Genomic DNA, 16,966 nt, shown 5'->3' with positions numbered 1-16,966 from the left:
AATTAATGGATTGAAACATCGGTAGGACCAGCTACGCAATCAGAGATTCTGCAATTGGACAAATTTAATTAAAAGGAATAAATAGTAATGTCCATAATGGAAAACCACTGACAGAATACAACATATTTATTTATATAAGATTAACAATTAAAATTAAAGGCTCAAATGAAAAAGTACAAAAAGAATGGTGGTAAAGATGACAACTTGAACACAACAACTATGGCCTAGCCTTTTGACCACTCACCATATTCCTTTTCAGCTTTTCTTAATTCTATTCATGATTTGGTTTCATTCTATTTAGTGAGAAACAAAACAAAAAAATGTAAAAATAAAGAGAATAGCATTTGAGTGAGATTTTAATCCCAAATAAACATGATTACCACCGTTCGTGAGAAAAGAGAAAGCAAAAGAAGGTTAAGAGATGGGGACACTTCACAGCAACAAGACACCAAAGCAAAGACAAACCCATGCTTTTCCCCCACTTCTTTTNCTATTAACGCCATATGCCAGCAGTTAATTGAATTCCCAAATTTAATTAGATCCTGGAATCCCTAACAAAATAAATAAGAAACTAGCATCTGAATTGTCCAGCTTTTGGCATAAAGTTTGTGCAGGCCTAACCCACAATTGATCCTAAACATCAACAAGGATCATCAATATAAAAAAAATTTAAAAACCACCTCCAATGTGATTTGGACGAATAACCACCAGTTCATTATCAACCGTATGCATATCAAGTCAGGATTCCAGTAAGTATAACTACGTTTTGTACATTTCAGCTAATATGATATAATTATGGTTACAACTTATCAGCAATTCTTCCCAAGGCATCTGCAAGCTTGTTGAGGACTGTTATTAAGCCATTCATATGCTCCTTGCGTTGCTCCCTCTCCAACTGAAGATGTGAGTTATGAGCTTCAAGTTGCAAGCCCAGCTGTCTCCCATTTTTCTCTAAAGCTTCAATCAACTGAAGCTCAACAGATGTAGCTTCCTCATCTCCATCCGACACAATTCTCTTTCTTTTACGTCCTTCTTGACTGCTTCTAACCTCAGCATCAGAGGCAGGTTCTTTCTCATTGGTTATGCCTGCATGAAATCCCTATTCAGATCACTCGGGCCACAAGTCTGAAAGCAGAACCAGTTTTCGTTTTATATCTTTCTCTATACCCCATGAAAACTGATCAAACTTCTTAGCACTGCATACTTTGTGAATAGGAATAGCACAAATATCAATGTTTTCTTGCAACTCTATTGCATACAGAGGGATACAGAATGAGGTACGCAATTATACTTGACACAACAATCATCACAAACCAGGTAAATACAACACTTCCATCAATATTTCCCTAAATATAGGAGCCCACAAAATGCTCACTTCCAGCATCGGACTACACAAATTAATCCATGCTGGTAAATCCATTTTTTTAAGCCATGCTAGTAAATTTTTCTGATCAAGCACATGGGTATCACAAACTTTATCTTGGTGACACATCAGATTTTCCGCCCACCAAATGAAGAGTCGGATTCACCATTTTACCAGGAGATAAAAAGAAACAATATTTCCGTTTATGACCTAAATAAGAGTCAAAGATGCTCAATATTTTTGCAACTTACACTGCTCGACAGTCATCAAATGTTACTTATAACCTAAAATTTTAAGGGGCCTTAATTAAGGTCTGTTGCCTAAATTCTAGACTTGGTTAGTTGGAGAATCGATATCATAATATGCATCCTCATTATCAACAACTGGCTGCAATACATCTCATTGCATGAATGCTACTTGTCTTTGCAACTTTCAATCAAGCAGATTTTACGTTATTCTTCACACACGACATGCAAATATAAAACAGCTTAAAGATAATTTCAAATGAAAATTCATTTGGTTGTGCAAACCAAATCAAGATATCAAATTACTCGGTAGCTGCTACTTGAATGAAAATTCAAATATTAATCGAACAAAACAAAATACATGGGAGCAACATTAATACTCAACAGCGAGCTATCGTACCTCGAACAGGTGATTCTCGGGGAAGTGGATGCTTCTCCGCCACTGCAAAAGTTGAAAACAATATAATCAACACTATCTAGAATTTTACCAACAAATAGAGTATTAGTAAATGTGTACAACAGATACTGGTTGTACGAGTTTATAACAGTTAAAATACATAATATAAGACGGCGGATCATTCTAATGGCGAACCAGTGAGAATACAATTTAATGGCGGATTTATTTGTAAAAGAATCCAATCTTGACTAGCGAGGTGGAGCCGGGAAAGTTTTAATACCAGTCTCCTTACTCTGATCGGGATTCCTAGCCGGGTCTTCCTCTCTAGCCGACAGCTCAAAATCGGAGAAGAGCCCTTCATCCGCCAGGGCGCTCCGGCCACTATCAAATAGCGGCTCCGCCTCATCACCGCCCTCTGCGGCTTCCCCCAGCGCAGGCGCAGGAGCCAGAGCCAAAGATAATTCAGCAGCCTCGTCGTCTTCCCCTCCACCGCCATCGAGGATATCATAAACCTCTTTGTCAAAAAGGCCAGGTAACTTTCTCTCCCTTCTCAAATCATTCCTCATCAGCCAAAAAGACTCTGCTCCCTCCCTTGCTTTGGACTCCCACTCTTTAATCTTCTTAAAATCTCCGGCTAAATTGCTCCATCTCTTACGGCACTGAACGGGTCCCCGGTTAACTCCATGTCTCTTGCAGTATGATGCGACGGATGCCCATTTAGGCTCCGACTGGCCAGAACCCAATCCAAAACCCGAGACCCGGCCTCTTTTGACCCGATTCTCCGCCACCCTTTTCCCTTGTATGAGTACGAGTATCTCTTGTCGGGTCCAACGGGGCAAGCGGGGAATTTTGACTCCATCATCGCCGGAGGGCTGACGGCCGTCTGCTCCACCGTCAACGGGTCCCGGAGCTAAACTCAGCTGCTCGAGTGTCATATAAAAAGATCACGTGGCTGGAGTCACGTGCGTTAAAAGTAACGGCGTTTGGTGTTAACGGAGAAGGAAGTTGGGTGAGTTGTTTCTGTCCTCTCTGAGCCACCCAGTCCTAAACAAGATGATGAAAATGCTAATAGGGGTTTGGTTATCGTATTAATCGTGATTAAGATGATGTTATACAATTATTCTTTTTCTTTTTTGAAAGTAAAAATAAATATCTCATATTTCAAAATAAATATTCAATAACCACTTTTTAATTAATCATATAGCTTGGTTGGGTTGATGTTTTTTTTATTTTTTTTATTCGACAAGATTATAACAAGCAAAATTTAATTTTAATATTCTCATGGTTGATTTCATTCGGAAGAAAGTTATAAGTTAGGGATTCATGGTATCTTTTCACAAAAATAATTATTTTGGTAAATTAAAAATATTTTCTCAAGGAAAGAATGGTAGAGGTTAGTAGATTCTCTTGTCAACTTTTTAATAAATAAATAATCCCAAATCAAATTTAATGTTCGTCTTGTTGATTTTTAAAAATTTTAAATCCCTCTTGACGTATTTTTTTTAACTTCGACCAACTATTTTTTAAAAAAATAACATATTAAAATGTCAAGTACACTTTAAAAAGTTATTTTATTAGAAAAATAATCGACCATTTTATTTTGTAAATTTCCATTCGCCCTCATACTTGATGTGTTGAGCATATTCTAGTTTGAGTTGTGGGACCAAAAGGTTTGATTGCGATATATGTTGATAAGATGGTATACAATGAGCCAAATCGAGACGTTGCTATTCTTTGTTGTTCTTCTTTGGTTATTTTGATAACGTATGGTGGTACAACTTGAGAACAAATCCCAATATTTGTTATGTCATTGACTACAAATGTGAAATGCCTTTGATAAATAAAGGCAAATTTACAAGAGTAGCATAGATACTCTTGATCCCTTGATAAACAAATAAAATATTAACTTTTGTCAACAATCACGGTAAGACAGAAGAAGCAAGCGTTATGAATCGAATTTTTCGAATCGGCTAAAAAATATTTGATTCATATTTGAATTTATCGAAATATTTTTTAGTCGGTTTAAAAATTTCGATTCGTTGTTCGAATTTTTTTCGAACCTTACTCGAACTCAAATTATATTATTCGATAAGCATCGTTTTATTTCAATAAACTGAAATGAATCTATCTATATTTATATTTGAATATGAAAGAAAAATAACATTTAATTTTATAATTGGTTTATCTGATGCATGTCCAATGACATGTCTCCACGTGGATATTATGTAGCATCGGAATGAATCTTATCATGGGAACGTCAGATCACGTATTCAGAAATATTTAGGCATCTCCAACCACAAAATATATTTTGGTGTAAATTTCACATTAAAATAATGCGATTTCTACCCCAAATACAACATTCATTTTCAACATATTTACTTCAAATCTTACACCAAAAAGAATATTATCGAAATATTCCTTTTATTTATATACATTAATTATTATATCAGGTTATCCTGGATTGCATTTCTTTTCAATTAATTTAAACAGTGATGAAAATGCAGGTGATACTTCATCCGAGCGACCTATTGGAGTTAAAAAAGCTAAATTAAAGCAAACAAAAAAAAAGAAAAAAAGATGACAATATTTCAAAATTATTATCTACGGTGAAACAAGGACATCATAATCTTATGAATATATTAGAAAAGGGATCCACTGAACTTCAACAACATTATGATATTCAAATGCTAAAATTGCAAAATGATAAATTGAAATTGGAAAATCAACAAAAGAAATTAAAACTCGACAACAAGAAATGGCATTGGCTGCCTTTCAAGAGTAGAATAGAGTTTTGTACATGGATTTAAGCATAAATGACGATCCAGAAATGCGTGAAATAGTTTGAATTGAACGAGCAAAAATTATACAAAAAAGAGAAAGACAAGGACAACAAGATGTTGACACGTTTGGAAAATATTTGGGTGATTTTGAAGGATCCAGATCAAATTTACCAGATTATTGATTATCTAGTTTGTTTATCTTCTAAATGTATTTTTCTTTCGATTGTTGTCTTTGTATTTACATTTGAATTTGAATTATGTGTTTCAAGTTGCATTAGTATTTTGCTTCCTCTCGGGCCACCTTTTTGTTTGAGAAGGTGAGTTTGCGCTTTCTAATCTTTGATCCCTGTGTCATGAGTCCAAAGACCACATCTTTTGGTGGTCTCAGGATTTGTATCGTATCATCTGATTTTGAATTTTTCCATTCTCCATTCTCCATTCTTCATTCTTCGTTTTCATTCTCCATTCTTCATTCTTCTTTTTCTTCTCATGTATAAGTGGAGGTAATATTGGACAGACCTAGCTCAGAAATCTTCATATATATTGATTATGCTCTTGGGCCCTGCAATCCACTGTCTTATTTTTCTTTGAACATAACGTTCTCAACCAGAATAAAAAGACCGTGTCTAATTCTCTTCACTAGATTTTGTTTGTAGATCCCGTGTCTCCCTCATGTTTCATCGTGATTGCGACTTCAGGTACACCTCAAAGATGCTTTTGGCTGCAATTGATAAAATGCCATAAGGGGGCCTATGATTTAATTTACTTACCCATCGATTTTAAGGTAAGCATATTTTTACTCCTGCAGAAATTATTTTAATTCGTTCAAGATACTTTTGAAATTTGCGACGAGTATTTTCTGTGTTTAAATTTTTGATATTCTTTTTTCTGTTTTTGTTTCATTTTATTTCAGAACAAATGCAACGTAGGCTATGCTTTTATAAATATGACCGATCCTTCCCTCATAGTTCCCTTTTATCAGGTAAACTTATCGAGGTTCTTCTTACACTTGCTATTGTGAGTTGGATTGGAAGCACAAGTTTATTTTGTATTTTTTTTTCCTTTTTGGTTCTACAGACATTCAACGGCAAGAAATGGGAAAAGTTTAAAAGTGAAAAAGTAGCATCCTTGGCATATGCAAGAATACAAGGAAAGGCTGCCCTCATTGCGCACTTCCAGAATTCAAGCTTGATGAACGAAGACAAAAGATGTCGTCCTATACTCTTCCACACAGAAGGTCCTAATGCAGGTGATCAGGTATGAGGTAGCAGCCCACCATGTTATGGAATCTGGATTACTCTGACACTTCATGTTGTCACACATGAAAAAACATTTACCATATGGCGTACTTTCACTGCAGGTTCCCTTCCCAATGGGTTCCAATATTCGACCAAGACTTGGGAAGATTCGAGCCAGCATTTCGGAGGAAGATGATCAAGAAATTCCACCGAATTGATGAACTGTGTGACCAAAGACTCGGATCATACAATTGCCACTGATTTGTCATAAATTTTGAGGGACTTAATTCTATATACATTGTTACGCAAGCAGCTTCTATTTTGCCTCTCCTTTTTTCCTCGCATCCACCTTTTCTGTTTGTCTTTGTATCTCAGGTAGTTTGCATACAGATTAAAAAGCCAGATATAGAAATTTTGTCATGATTTAGTGACTTGATGACTGTTTAGTATCATTGGATGAGATTATTAATTTTTAAATTGTTTTCCACAAATTCTCAACGATATTTTTCGTCTTTGTGACTAGTGTGGCTGTGAAACAATCTCCTTGGCCTGTATCATAGGAGTAAATCAATAAATTGGCGATCCATGACCGTTCGATGTAGCTATACATCAAGAAATTATTTCGGGACAAACAAGGAATCAGAACGAAATTATACCTTCCCGATGAAAAATAAGGAGCGACTGTACTCCAAAAGCATCAACGTGTTAAAGTCAGGTAGACAATCATCAAGAATTATTTCGGGACAAACAAGGAATCAGAAAGAAATTATACACTTTGCGATGAAAAATAAGGAGCGACTGTACTCCTAAAGCATCGTGTTAAAGTCAAATACAAGAACGACCAAGCAACACCAACCATAGACTAACAGATTATGAGCGGTAACAAGTCATTTAGGGTACAGAATATCATAATGACCTGGTCGGTATAGCAAGGTAATAAACGGCTTATGTGCCTCAGAGCTACAAGCATTACTGTCATTAGGATGAGCTGCAAATGGAGTGAAATCGTGATGGTTTACACTGACATGGCCTTTATCGTCGTAACTTCGGTCAAGATACACTATGCGTATTGGAATTCCCAACGCGTCTGACAATGCCGTAATGTGAACATGATCACTCTCTTCTCCCATAGGTTCCACTGATGACTTGCAAAACTGCATCAACATCATAACACTCTAAAAACCAGAAAAACGGTCTCTTTAACATCTTGACATTTCTATTCAAATATGCACCCATGAGATTATGTGAGATGCGGATGCCGGTCTGCATCATACTAAGTGTGTCATGGAGGGGAATATATTTCATATACTTAATCTGACGTGAATTTTTTATAATTATAATACGTGGAAATAATAGAAGTCTGTTTGCATTCAATGACTAAACAGGATTCCGTCATTGATAGGCTTAAACTCTACAGGCACTACAACTTGCAATCCACCAAGAGAAACGGAAATCAAATATGAAGAAAGCTCATATAAACCAACCTGCTCCACCGACATGTTTGTTAATCCATGAATAAATGGCTCATAGAATTCTGAACGTTTTCTGATTTCACCAGATGTAATAAATCTGAAGAACATCACAACTATAACAAGAACATCATTAGCTAAGAATTGAGACATGAGCCAAAAACATAAAATGAATTTTATGTTTTTAAGTTTGTCATATTAATATAGAAAACACTCACCGTAGTCAGATGTTGACTGATCTCTACTTCTCTGAACAAGTTCATCATGGCTGATGCCATCATAACAAACATGTTAGCCCATATATGACCAATGCACGGCAACTATAATCAGAAAGAGCTCAATTAAGAATTTCATACCTGACGGGAGCTTCACTCCCGGTAACAACACTTTCAAGTTGTTCAAGAAATAGCTGAAAATACTCAAACAATTAAGATTCAGGAAGTTACAGCAATCAGGCAATGCACAATGCATGAACACACTGAAGCTGTTTTCGCTTTCGTTTTGAAACATTTACCTTTTGATACCCAAATTCCACGTGTGCGTTGGGGGAGGGGGAATCTTTAGACGTAGAAATCACAATTCATAAATTGCACGACTGTTAAGGACAAAACCAGTATAGACTTAATTGAGTGTGAAGAAAGACATGATCTTTATACACATCTAAAACCTAACAAAAGGTTTTGCAAAATGCTATAAGAAAATTAACTAATTACCAAATTGCCTTCAAAGAGTAGACAAACACGGAAATTCAGATTAAATTTTCAGTACCGCAAAAAAATCTTCGAAAGTAAATTCAGCATGGCCCAAACTGAGAAGTGTCTTTCTGCATTGCTCCACATTGGCCGTGATACGTTCAACTTCTGCCTGATCTTGTGATTCAAGAATATAGTCCTGTATTTTGATCACATAATCTTACACTAGCTTAAACAGAAATCCTGTAACCTCAATGCAGAAATACGCAAGGAAATATGGAGTGCATCAAGTAAAGTAATAAAGAGCTCTACAAGGTAAGCAAACATGAAGCTGCGAAAGAAGCAATTCCCATCTCCTCTTGTTCGCCTAATGGCAGCGTATTGTGCAGCCAGAACCTGCCGATGTTTCAAGAACGACTAGTTAGCATGGAGAGATATCAACTGGAACAGTGATATAAAATTCTCCGGACCTTGATTTTCTCCAGTAAAATTGGGCTTCCCAACTGATATTCAACTGCTAACGAAGAGATAGGTTCCTGCAATGGCATCACCATGGTCTTCAGTCAATCAGTAAAATCAGTTGATGTAATGCAATTATAATATTCAGGACCTCATTGTTATTCTAGAAAAATCTTGAGCCAATTATTAATCAGTAAATATTTTCAAGCAACCTGAATGTTCTACAGGGCCCACCTAATTTACACTTCCAATCACAGGCCAAAAATAACAAATAAAAATCACATTAAATTAGATGTATGGATGACTTCAAATTCCCGAAGCTGTGACTGTCACTAAATCTAGTTTAAACTGAATGGAGACACAAATCATGGTTGAGGGTATTAGGAGACAGCCCCACTAGAAACTCAAGCAAAACACAACTGCTCACTATCATAACCAGAGTTCGACTCATAAAGCCATTCAAAAAATTATTTGAAGCAACTTCAATCAATAAACATCTTCATTTAACCAGAAGAAATTATTTTTATTCCAATCATGAATGGACATATTAAACTGAATTCAACACAAAACACACCAAATTCTAATCAAACAAACAGTTATAGATCAGTAAACACACAGTATAACCACATAAATAATGTAAATCATGCTTCTTTACTAAAATTTCGATACAATAAGAATTAGAGGCTTTCTTGCCTTGTCACCGATGAATGGAATTTTCACAGCTTCGTCAGCCTGGACGGAAGAATGCATATCATCTTCGCTGAAATGCTTCAAGTCATTTATTTCAGGTATTTGCATGGATTTAATGGCCTCTGAATCAGAGTCCACCACGTGACCATCCTCACTCTGCATCTTTATTTCCGTGAGAGGAGAGTTTTCCCGTTCCTAATAAATCTTGTGCAAACAAATTCCAGAACGCATGGATGGACTTGAGATAACGTGATGGACTTGAGATAACGTAATAATTCTAGAGGGATAAGGGGAAACGTAAAATAAAACAACGCACCCATCAATTAACCACTTCCAATAATATATTACAATCACAGTATGGAAAATATGACAAGAAAAAGCTCCCGTTCAACGAATAAGTAAAACACGAGAAAAAGAAAAATGTTGCACATTGTCCACTATTCAAAAGCAAGAATGTTCCACCTAGTAATTACAAACAATGGGCAGTAAGTAAAAATGAAAAACGCTACAAAATAGATCCAATTAAGGAACTAGAGCCCACAAAGCTTAAGGAATCACGCAATAGTTGAGTACTAAAAGCGGATTGAAAAGTAGCGAATTTCCCATATAATAATGAGAACAAACGCAAACAAAACCTCTACATCTAAAAAAACTATAAATCCCATATGCCAATTGGGCATGGTTTGGAGGAAATAAAGAATTCAAATTCGCAGTTGGGAATCAGAAGAAGGAAATACCTGCGGAGAAGAAGATGAAAGATTGGGAGTACAAAATCAAATGTGAGATTGAGTGGATTAATCTTTTATATAGATAATATGAAAAGGAATTCAGAGAGGTTCAGGCCCGGCCCAATTGACAAAGCCCACATCACAGCAATCACATTCGGCCTAGTTAGTTTATGGGGGGCTGGTTGGGGTAGGAGTCGTGCTTGTAAATTCAAATTCTCTTTAGTTTGGTAAATATTTTATAAATACTAGTAAATTATGCACACAAATTTAGTGTGTAAATTAAAATCATAATTTATATAAGATTTTTTAATTTTATTAAATGATTAATTTCATGTTTAATTTAATAATAAAAATGTTGGTGTAAAGAAAGTTTAGGAAACAAAATATGATGTGTTCTAGTGTCAGATTCTTTATGTAATAGTATAGATATTGTTGAAAATTGATGACACAATCACATGACTGATCGAGAAGAGTACAAGTGATATTATCATCCTCATCATCATCATCATCATCATCTAATAATGCATAAGCCTTGTAGAAAAATCATTTTAATGAGTGGACTTTCCTCTTATTTGTAGACAAAATCTGAAAAATGGCATACATTCTTGTATTATTAATAACTCATTATAATTTTAAACTTCCCAACAATACCGACCATCTCTGGTATTTCCTCCTCCAACTATACCTTATTAAAACCGCACGCGAACCACCAATGAAAAGTGTGGGATCTCATAATACAGATATGAGATGTAAAGATTTCCAAGTAGGTGAAAAATCACATTCAACTAGAACAAGGTTAAAGAGAAATCAAATTTCCTTGCACCAAACACCATATGAAATTCTGTTTTAGAACCAATACATCTTTATGGGGTTATGCTTAACCTTAACGTACTGGACTTAAAAAATAGAGAAGACCTCATAGATGACAGAACATTGGCTATGAGAATCCAACAAGAAAACTTAATCTCAACAAAAAAAAAAAAATTCATTAAACTTTTAGAATGAGTCTGATGAGATCAGGCAAAATCGTCTGGGACATGATTGCGGCAGAAAATAAAAAGTCTGTCATAGCAGGATAATCTCTTAATGAGATAACTAGAAGAATGACTTCCCTATTTGAAGCACAATTTATAGGAGTATACTATTTTAACAGTCAAGACACATAGAAGAAAAAGAAATATACTCAAGCTCTGTATAGTCTTGAATTACATGACATAAATTTAGTAGATGGATATATTATGTCATTCATTAAATATAGATGAAATTCAGAGGTCGAAGAAAATATAGCAATACAACTCTTCTTCGCCAAAATACCAAGTCCTTGGAGAGAAAAATGTTAATTAGAGAATATGTCCTTAAAAATCCATATACTTTGGCCCAAATGACATCTTTCCTCAGAGGAAAATTGACATAATGTTGTCATATGACATCATTACCAAAAAATTACAAACAATTAAAGTGCATCAATAAATGTAGGCATTTATGTTGTAATGAAAACTATTTTTCAACAATAATTGGAAGTAAGTCACAAAAGCAGATTATGAAGCGTTTCAGATCTCATCCTTATGCTAAAAGTTGAAGAATTATAAGTACTTCTTAGAAACTAAGAACAATATGGTCTAGAAAAAAAGTTAAATCTTACAAATCTTGGCAAAGAAGATGATCATCAAGAAGTAGAATGTCATCCCAAGCATCGAACTCATCTCGAAGCACGAGACAAACATCGACAAAGAAAACTTCCAGAAGAGCTCAAACTCGAGCTAGTGAAAGTTTTAAAGATTCTAATTGCTGGACATGTGAAGCAAAAAGTCATATTTTGACCAGCTTTCCAGAAATATCAGAAAATGAATAAAGCGCTTTGAACCAACTCCGGATATTGAAAAAGCTGTTTATTACCAAGATATAGTTCAAATATACAAGTTTTAAGATATTCCTTCATATGAGAGTATATTTGAAGAAGAATAAATCATGAGTCATGAAGAATCTGATATAACATAATAAGATTCTGACTGAAGACGAGATGTTTCGACACAAAAACATGAAGACTTGTCTGGTTTTGTTAGACAGACAACAATATCTCATAACATGATCTTAAATATCAAGATATAAAATCCTAATGCTGTTTGGCTTAACAAATGCACCGGTAATGTTTATGGATACTGAAACATCCAATACTTTTAAACTTTAAAATCCTACTAATTTTTTTTTTGAAACATAAAATTCAAAATTCATATTTAAAATAACTTAACATTTCCGTCATCCATAATAATTTAATATTTGAAATATCAAGTGCAAAAAAATTCCTAACTCGTTAATTAACCAAAAACCCTACATCGGCCTTTAACAAGATCAAACTAATATCAAAATAAAGCATGAATATATCTAATTAAATCATTAACAAAATCTTTAAAACTTTAACTATAAAGCTAATGCGGAAAATAATGTCCATCGGGAGTGTACTGCCAGACTCGATCCACTAAAGCGTCAGCGCCTCCCTCAATCTCATCCTCACCTGCAACATTCAAATTTAGTGAGTCTAATAACTTAGCACGTTCTAAACATGAGTAACAAATAATACATATACAAGCACATACATTAAAAATCATACTTTTATTCAAAATAAGCTAGCATAAATTTGTAAGCATAATTTAATCATAAATCGTCAAATCATAAAGCTTTCCATCATTTATCCTTTTGGGTGAAGTTTGATCCTTGAAAGTGACTAGCTGTATCATGTGGTCGATTGATCAGTCTTAGCTCACCATTGCGCATGGAGACAGACACTAGGCACTAACATAAAATGAAAACACGGTCGTTGGACTCCCCTGGGGATTTCTCTCGTAAACGAGCTCCCTATAATATTCTCAATAATAATACATCATATCTTTTTTGTCACAGTCAATTCATATCCTTCAAAATATTTTTCTTTTTCTTTTTAATCATAAAATATCATGTCCTTTCCACATTCGAAAAATAGTATTTTAACAGTAAAAATTGTACAGCTTTATCATAAATCATAAAATATCATATTTTCATCATAAACATTTTAAAATATCATTTAGCATGCGTTATGATTCTTCAGGACACGGCCTACCCTTTTTGTACTACCTAGGTGTAAAATGACTGTTTTGCCCTTGGACTCAACAATTCCCGATTTAGACTATCCCAAATAATTATTTAAGCTTAAATTGGACTTCTAATATTTTTATTTAACGTAAACTCGAGTTTTTTTTATTTAATTCCTTAATTACTAAACCGTGCAGCGTTTAATTTCCGAATGTATTCAAAACTTAATATTTTCTTCCCAAACTTTAAGCATAGACTTTTCATACCTAAATTACCATCGTGAACTATGAATCGACCTCTGATAACCATGGTTCGAGCCATAAAGTCCGTAGGAACCCTCGGTCTCACCAAAACCACGAGTCACCACCGAGCCACCCTTGACCAACCCTGACCTTGACTCTCCTGGACCAGTGCACCAGTCCCAGCCCATGCGAACCACCATTGCGCATGAACTCCTAGCCGCGACCCTCTTTCATCGAGCCACCATGGACCATGCTGCACCAGCCCGAGCCCTGACCCCAACCCATCTTCCCTAGACCCTACTGGACCAGCCTAGACCATACTTAACCGAGCCGCGCACCCCCTTGAAGTATCCAGCCGACGCATGTACGGGTGAGAGTCCTTGTGTGCGTGGACTCACCCTTCACTGCAGCTGCCGAGTCCAGACATGCTAGGATTCTTCCTAGCGTCGAGTCACGTCCAGCATAGGCCCCTGCCTGAGCGCTGACCGAGCCCTGGCACCCTGCTCCTCCAAGCCGTAGCCTTCCCCCCAAGAGAAACCCTAGTTTTGTTCCTTCCTTGCCAAGTTCGGTTCCAGCACACATATTGTCCCCTAACAAATTTTTTCCCGTCCCTTAAACACATCCTATTGGCAACATGTTCTTAGGAATCATTACATTTTTCAAACAAGCGTAAAATAATCAAAACTTTGAAAATAATCGTCAAAACGTTAAGAGACTTGTACCTCATTATTTTCATGCAAAAATACGTAAAACAAGCATAATATGATTTGAATAGTGCGTAAAATAAGTTTAGAAGCGTGCCTTTGTGTTTTAGAACGCTCGAATATATGATCGTTGGCATGAGGTGCGAAAAAGGACGAACGGGCGACGAAGATTTCTTGTTTTTTTCCTCTCCAAATTTTCGAAAATATTGTGTGTGTTGTGTGTGTGATGGACGGCTTAATGGTGTACAAAAACCTAGTATTTTTATTTTATAGATTTCGAAAATTAGCATGTTAATGGATTGGAGTTTTGGGCTTTTTGTTTAGAGATAATTGGACCTTCTAATCTTAGGTAAATTATGTCCAATAATACTTATTTAATTGTAAAATAAAAGTTTATAAAATTTATTTTCAAAAATAATAATTTTTTACGCTTTTAAAAATCTCTCGTTTGCCCAAAACCGACTTCTCGGGTAAAATCGAGCTCGTTTCGTAAAATAATTTGGACTATAATATTTTTAAATTTTTTTAATTATATTTAATCATACTAACAAGCCTTGAAAATATTTATTAAAAAATATTTATTCTTTGTCGTTCAAATAGTCGGATAAAATCTTCAATTCTCATGAAATCATGCAATCTAATCGTTTAATCATGCAATAGGTACTATTTAAGCATTAAGATAAATCAATTAAAACAATTAAGCAATGTAGAACATTTGCATGCATGTTGTTTACGTGGGTTGACTTTTGGATGTTACAGATACGATGAATAGAGTGTACATAAATTTTCTGGATAAGTTTGTTATTATTTTTATTGATGATATACTGGTGTATTCAAGATCGAATTGAGAACATAATGAACATTTACGATTGGTACTTCAAACACTTCGAAATTCTCAATTGTATGCTAAATTGTTGAAGTGTGAATTCCGAATGGATAGTGTGATATTTTTGGGTGACGTGACATCAATCCAAAGAATATCTATAGATCCAAGTAAAGTTGAAGCATCCATGAATTGGGATAGGCTAACCAATGTAATGGAGATTCAAAGTTTTATGGGATCGGCTGACCGAGTATTACAGAAAATGAATTGATGGATTTTCGTAGATTGCTCGACCTATTACCCAACGAACCAAGAAAGAAGCAAGATTTATTTGGTCAGATTAATGCGAAAAGAGTTTTTCTTTAATTGAAAGAGATGTTTACAATAACACCAGTGTTGGAATTGCCATTTGGATCAGGTGGATTTGTGTTTTGTATCGATGCATCATCAAGAGGTTTGGGATGTGATGGATCGGTTCTCACACCTGCGAAGGTGCTTCAAACATAATGTTCTCAATGAACTTCAATAGCTCGTGTTCCTAGAATGTAAACACCGATGAATTAAATCAAGTTTGGTTTTAAACCAAGCAGAAGACATTCGAAATAATCATTCGTTAAGAAAACTGACTAATTTGAAAGCCTTTTAACTTGTGTAAACTGAATAACTGAAATAAGGGGAATCAGTTCTTGCATATATCAGTTCAGTTATAGCGAGAACTGAATTGATAACAGCTCAAACTGATCAAATCAATTTGAAAACGATAGTTAAACAGTTAAGTACACAAGATATGTTTATGGATGTTCGGAGACTTCAACTGCTCATACGTCACCTCTTCTACCACCTCGGGTAGGATCCACTAGAAGACTTTGATTTATACAATACCTTGTACAAACTCACTCAGCTTAGGACTTACATACTGCCTAACTGAACTCTTAGTGTAGACTGAAGACAACATCTTCCAGCCAACACTTGTTTAACGTCTATGTGTTAAAGACGACATACACAAGTTTAACGTCTTTGTGCAAGATTCACTCAGCTTTTCAATACGCTCTACTTTCTGTATGTATGTGAGTGATGGTGTGTGTGTGTGTGAGAATTGATACGCAAGTGTTTTCACACACTGAAAGAAATATGCTTCTAATTTAAGCTGATAACACTTTGAAATGTTCCCTCAAATTTGGGCTGATTGCTTCTTGAAAGCTGATATGAGTTGAGCGTGACCTTTTTCTTTTCTGATCTTCACACACTTCTCTATCCTCTTGTTGATGGTTTTGGTTTTGTATTTATAGAGGCTTCGAGGCCGTTCATCAAGACTCATCAAATTTTTCCGTTGCAATCTGAATTCGATCCTCGATATTTGTGTCTTGTCCTTTCTGACAGTCATTCTGGAACGTCTTGATTTTAAGCTCTGCTACAACGTCCATTATTCTCATTTGTTTGCACAATTTCTTTTCTTAAATGCGCACAGCTGTATTCCACTTAGATAAGTTTGTCGTGTTCTGTAAACTGGTCGGTTCTTAACTGATGTCCTAAAGTTGTCAGTTGAACTGGTCTTGAACTGGTTTGGTGAAATTAGTTGGCTCGTCAGCTGAACTGATTTCACTGCTTCAATTGAACTGCTCAGCTGAGCTCTTCATCAGCTGGCCGGGCTTCTGAAGGTCTTCCGCTGAACTACTTATCAGCTGGTCAATCAGTTGAACTAGTTCAGTTTTGGGCAATCAGTTGACGCTTTCAGTTTGCGTTTCGATAGCTTCAGTTTTGGCTCGGTAGCTTTCTGCGCACTTAGGTAAATTTATTAGAAACACAATAACAAGTTTTGTTAACATCAAAATCAAAGATTGCGAACATGAAATGTTCTAATATTGTTTTAATGCAACATGGAAAAGTTATTTTCTATGCTTCAAGGCAATTAAAAACATGAATCCTAATATCATGTTCATGATCTTGAAATAACATCCAATGTTTTTGCTTTAAATTTTGACGACATTATTTTTTATGGTGAAAAATTTTAATATTTACTTGGATCATAAGAGTTTGAAATATCTATTTACTCAATAAGAATTGAATATA

At 35.3% G+C, this 16,966-nt stretch overlaps 3 protein-coding genes across 6 annotated transcripts; 1 reads left to right on the top strand and 2 right to left on the bottom strand.

Moving 5' to 3' along the window:
- Positions 1-540: 540 nt before the first annotated feature.
- LOC140981733 (trihelix transcription factor ASR3-like) lies at positions 541-3,107 on the bottom strand. 3 transcript variants are annotated; one of them, XM_073448147.1, is made up of 3 exons: positions 2,298-3,107; positions 2,009-2,050; positions 541-1,086 (listed from the first exon to the last, which is right to left on the bottom strand). In XM_073448147.1, exons 1-3 carry the CDS (start codon positions 2,938-2,940, stop codon positions 800-802), a joined length of 972 nt encoding a protein of 323 aa, XP_073304248.1. In that variant the 5' UTR covers positions 2,941-3,107; the 3' UTR covers positions 541-799. The 3 variants fall into 3 exon arrangements, with proteins under 3 accessions (XP_073304248.1, XP_073304247.1, XP_073304249.1); XM_073448146.1 differs by having other exon boundaries at positions 2,286-3,100; XM_073448148.1 differs by having other exon boundaries at positions 872-1,203; positions 2,286-3,107.
- A 1,959-nt stretch (positions 3,108-5,066) lies between these two features.
- LOC140981170 (protein MEI2-like 4) lies at positions 5,067-6,506 on the top strand. Its single transcript, XM_073447472.1, has 4 exons — positions 5,067-5,569; positions 5,699-5,767; positions 5,863-6,042; positions 6,146-6,506. The coding sequence occupies exons 2-4, from the start codon at positions 5,732-5,734 to the stop codon at positions 6,239-6,241; spliced, it is 312 nt and encodes a 103-aa protein (XP_073303573.1). The 5' UTR covers positions 5,067-5,569; positions 5,699-5,731; the 3' UTR covers positions 6,242-6,506.
- A 298-nt stretch (positions 6,507-6,804) lies between these two features.
- Positions 6,805-10,121, bottom strand: LOC140981169 (OVARIAN TUMOR DOMAIN-containing deubiquitinating enzyme 1). Of its 2 annotated transcripts, none has more exons than XM_073447471.1 (9): positions 10,071-10,121; positions 9,337-9,489; positions 8,655-8,720; positions 8,497-8,580; positions 8,261-8,383; positions 7,849-7,901; positions 7,711-7,760; positions 7,508-7,608; positions 6,805-7,177 (listed from the first exon to the last, which is right to left on the bottom strand). In XM_073447471.1, exons 2-9 carry the CDS (start codon positions 9,439-9,441, stop codon positions 6,911-6,913), a joined length of 849 nt encoding a protein of 282 aa, XP_073303572.1. In that variant the 5' UTR covers positions 9,442-9,489; positions 10,071-10,121; the 3' UTR covers positions 6,805-6,910. The 2 variants fall into 2 exon arrangements, with proteins under 2 accessions (XP_073303572.1, XP_073303571.1); XM_073447470.1 differs by having other exon boundaries at positions 9,337-9,537; positions 10,071-10,111.
- Between the last annotated feature and the right edge of the window lie 6,845 nt (positions 10,122-16,966).

This window comes from Primulina huaijiensis, chromosome 7 (genome assembly GCF_012295235.1).
Source record: "Primulina huaijiensis isolate GDHJ02 chromosome 7, ASM1229523v2, whole genome shotgun sequence".
Classification (NCBI taxonomy): domain Eukaryota; kingdom Viridiplantae; phylum Streptophyta; class Magnoliopsida; order Lamiales; family Gesneriaceae; genus Primulina; species Primulina huaijiensis.
This window is presented reverse-complemented; position numbering and strand designations above follow the sequence as displayed.

Coding starts and splice junctions, on each gene's coding strand:
- LOC140981169 (XM_073447470.1), bottom strand. CDS start 9,495: ATGCAGAGTGAGGATGGTCACGTGGTGGACTCTGATTCAGAGGCCATT. Junction 7,902..8,260: donor CTTTCGAAGATTTTTTTGCG/GTACTGAAAATT, acceptor GAGTATTTTCAG/CTATTTCTTGAACAACTTGA. Junction 7,609..7,710: donor TCAGTCAACATCTGACTACG/GTGAGTGTTTTC, acceptor TTCTTGTTATAG/TTGTGATGTTCTTCAGATTT.
- LOC140981170 (XM_073447472.1), top strand. CDS start 5,732: ATGACCGATCCTTCCCTCATAGTTCCCTTTTATCAG. Junction 5,768..5,862: donor TCATAGTTCCCTTTTATCAG/GTAAACTTATCG, acceptor TTGGTTCTACAG/ACATTCAACGGCAAGAAATG. Junction 6,043..6,145: donor GTCCTAATGCAGGTGATCAG/GTATGAGGTAGC, acceptor CTTTCACTGCAG/GTTCCCTTCCCAATGGGTTC.
- LOC140981733 (XM_073448146.1), bottom strand. CDS start 2,940: ATGACACTCGAGCAGCTGAGTTTAGCTCCGGGACCCGTTGACGGTGGA. Junction 2,051..2,285: donor CGATCAGAGTAAGGAGACTG/GTATTAAAACTT, acceptor CAACTTTTGCAG/TGGCGGAGAAGCATCCACTT. Junction 1,087..2,008: donor CCGAGAATCACCTGTTCGAG/GTACGATAGCTC, acceptor GATTTCATGCAG/GCATAACCAATGAGAAAGAA.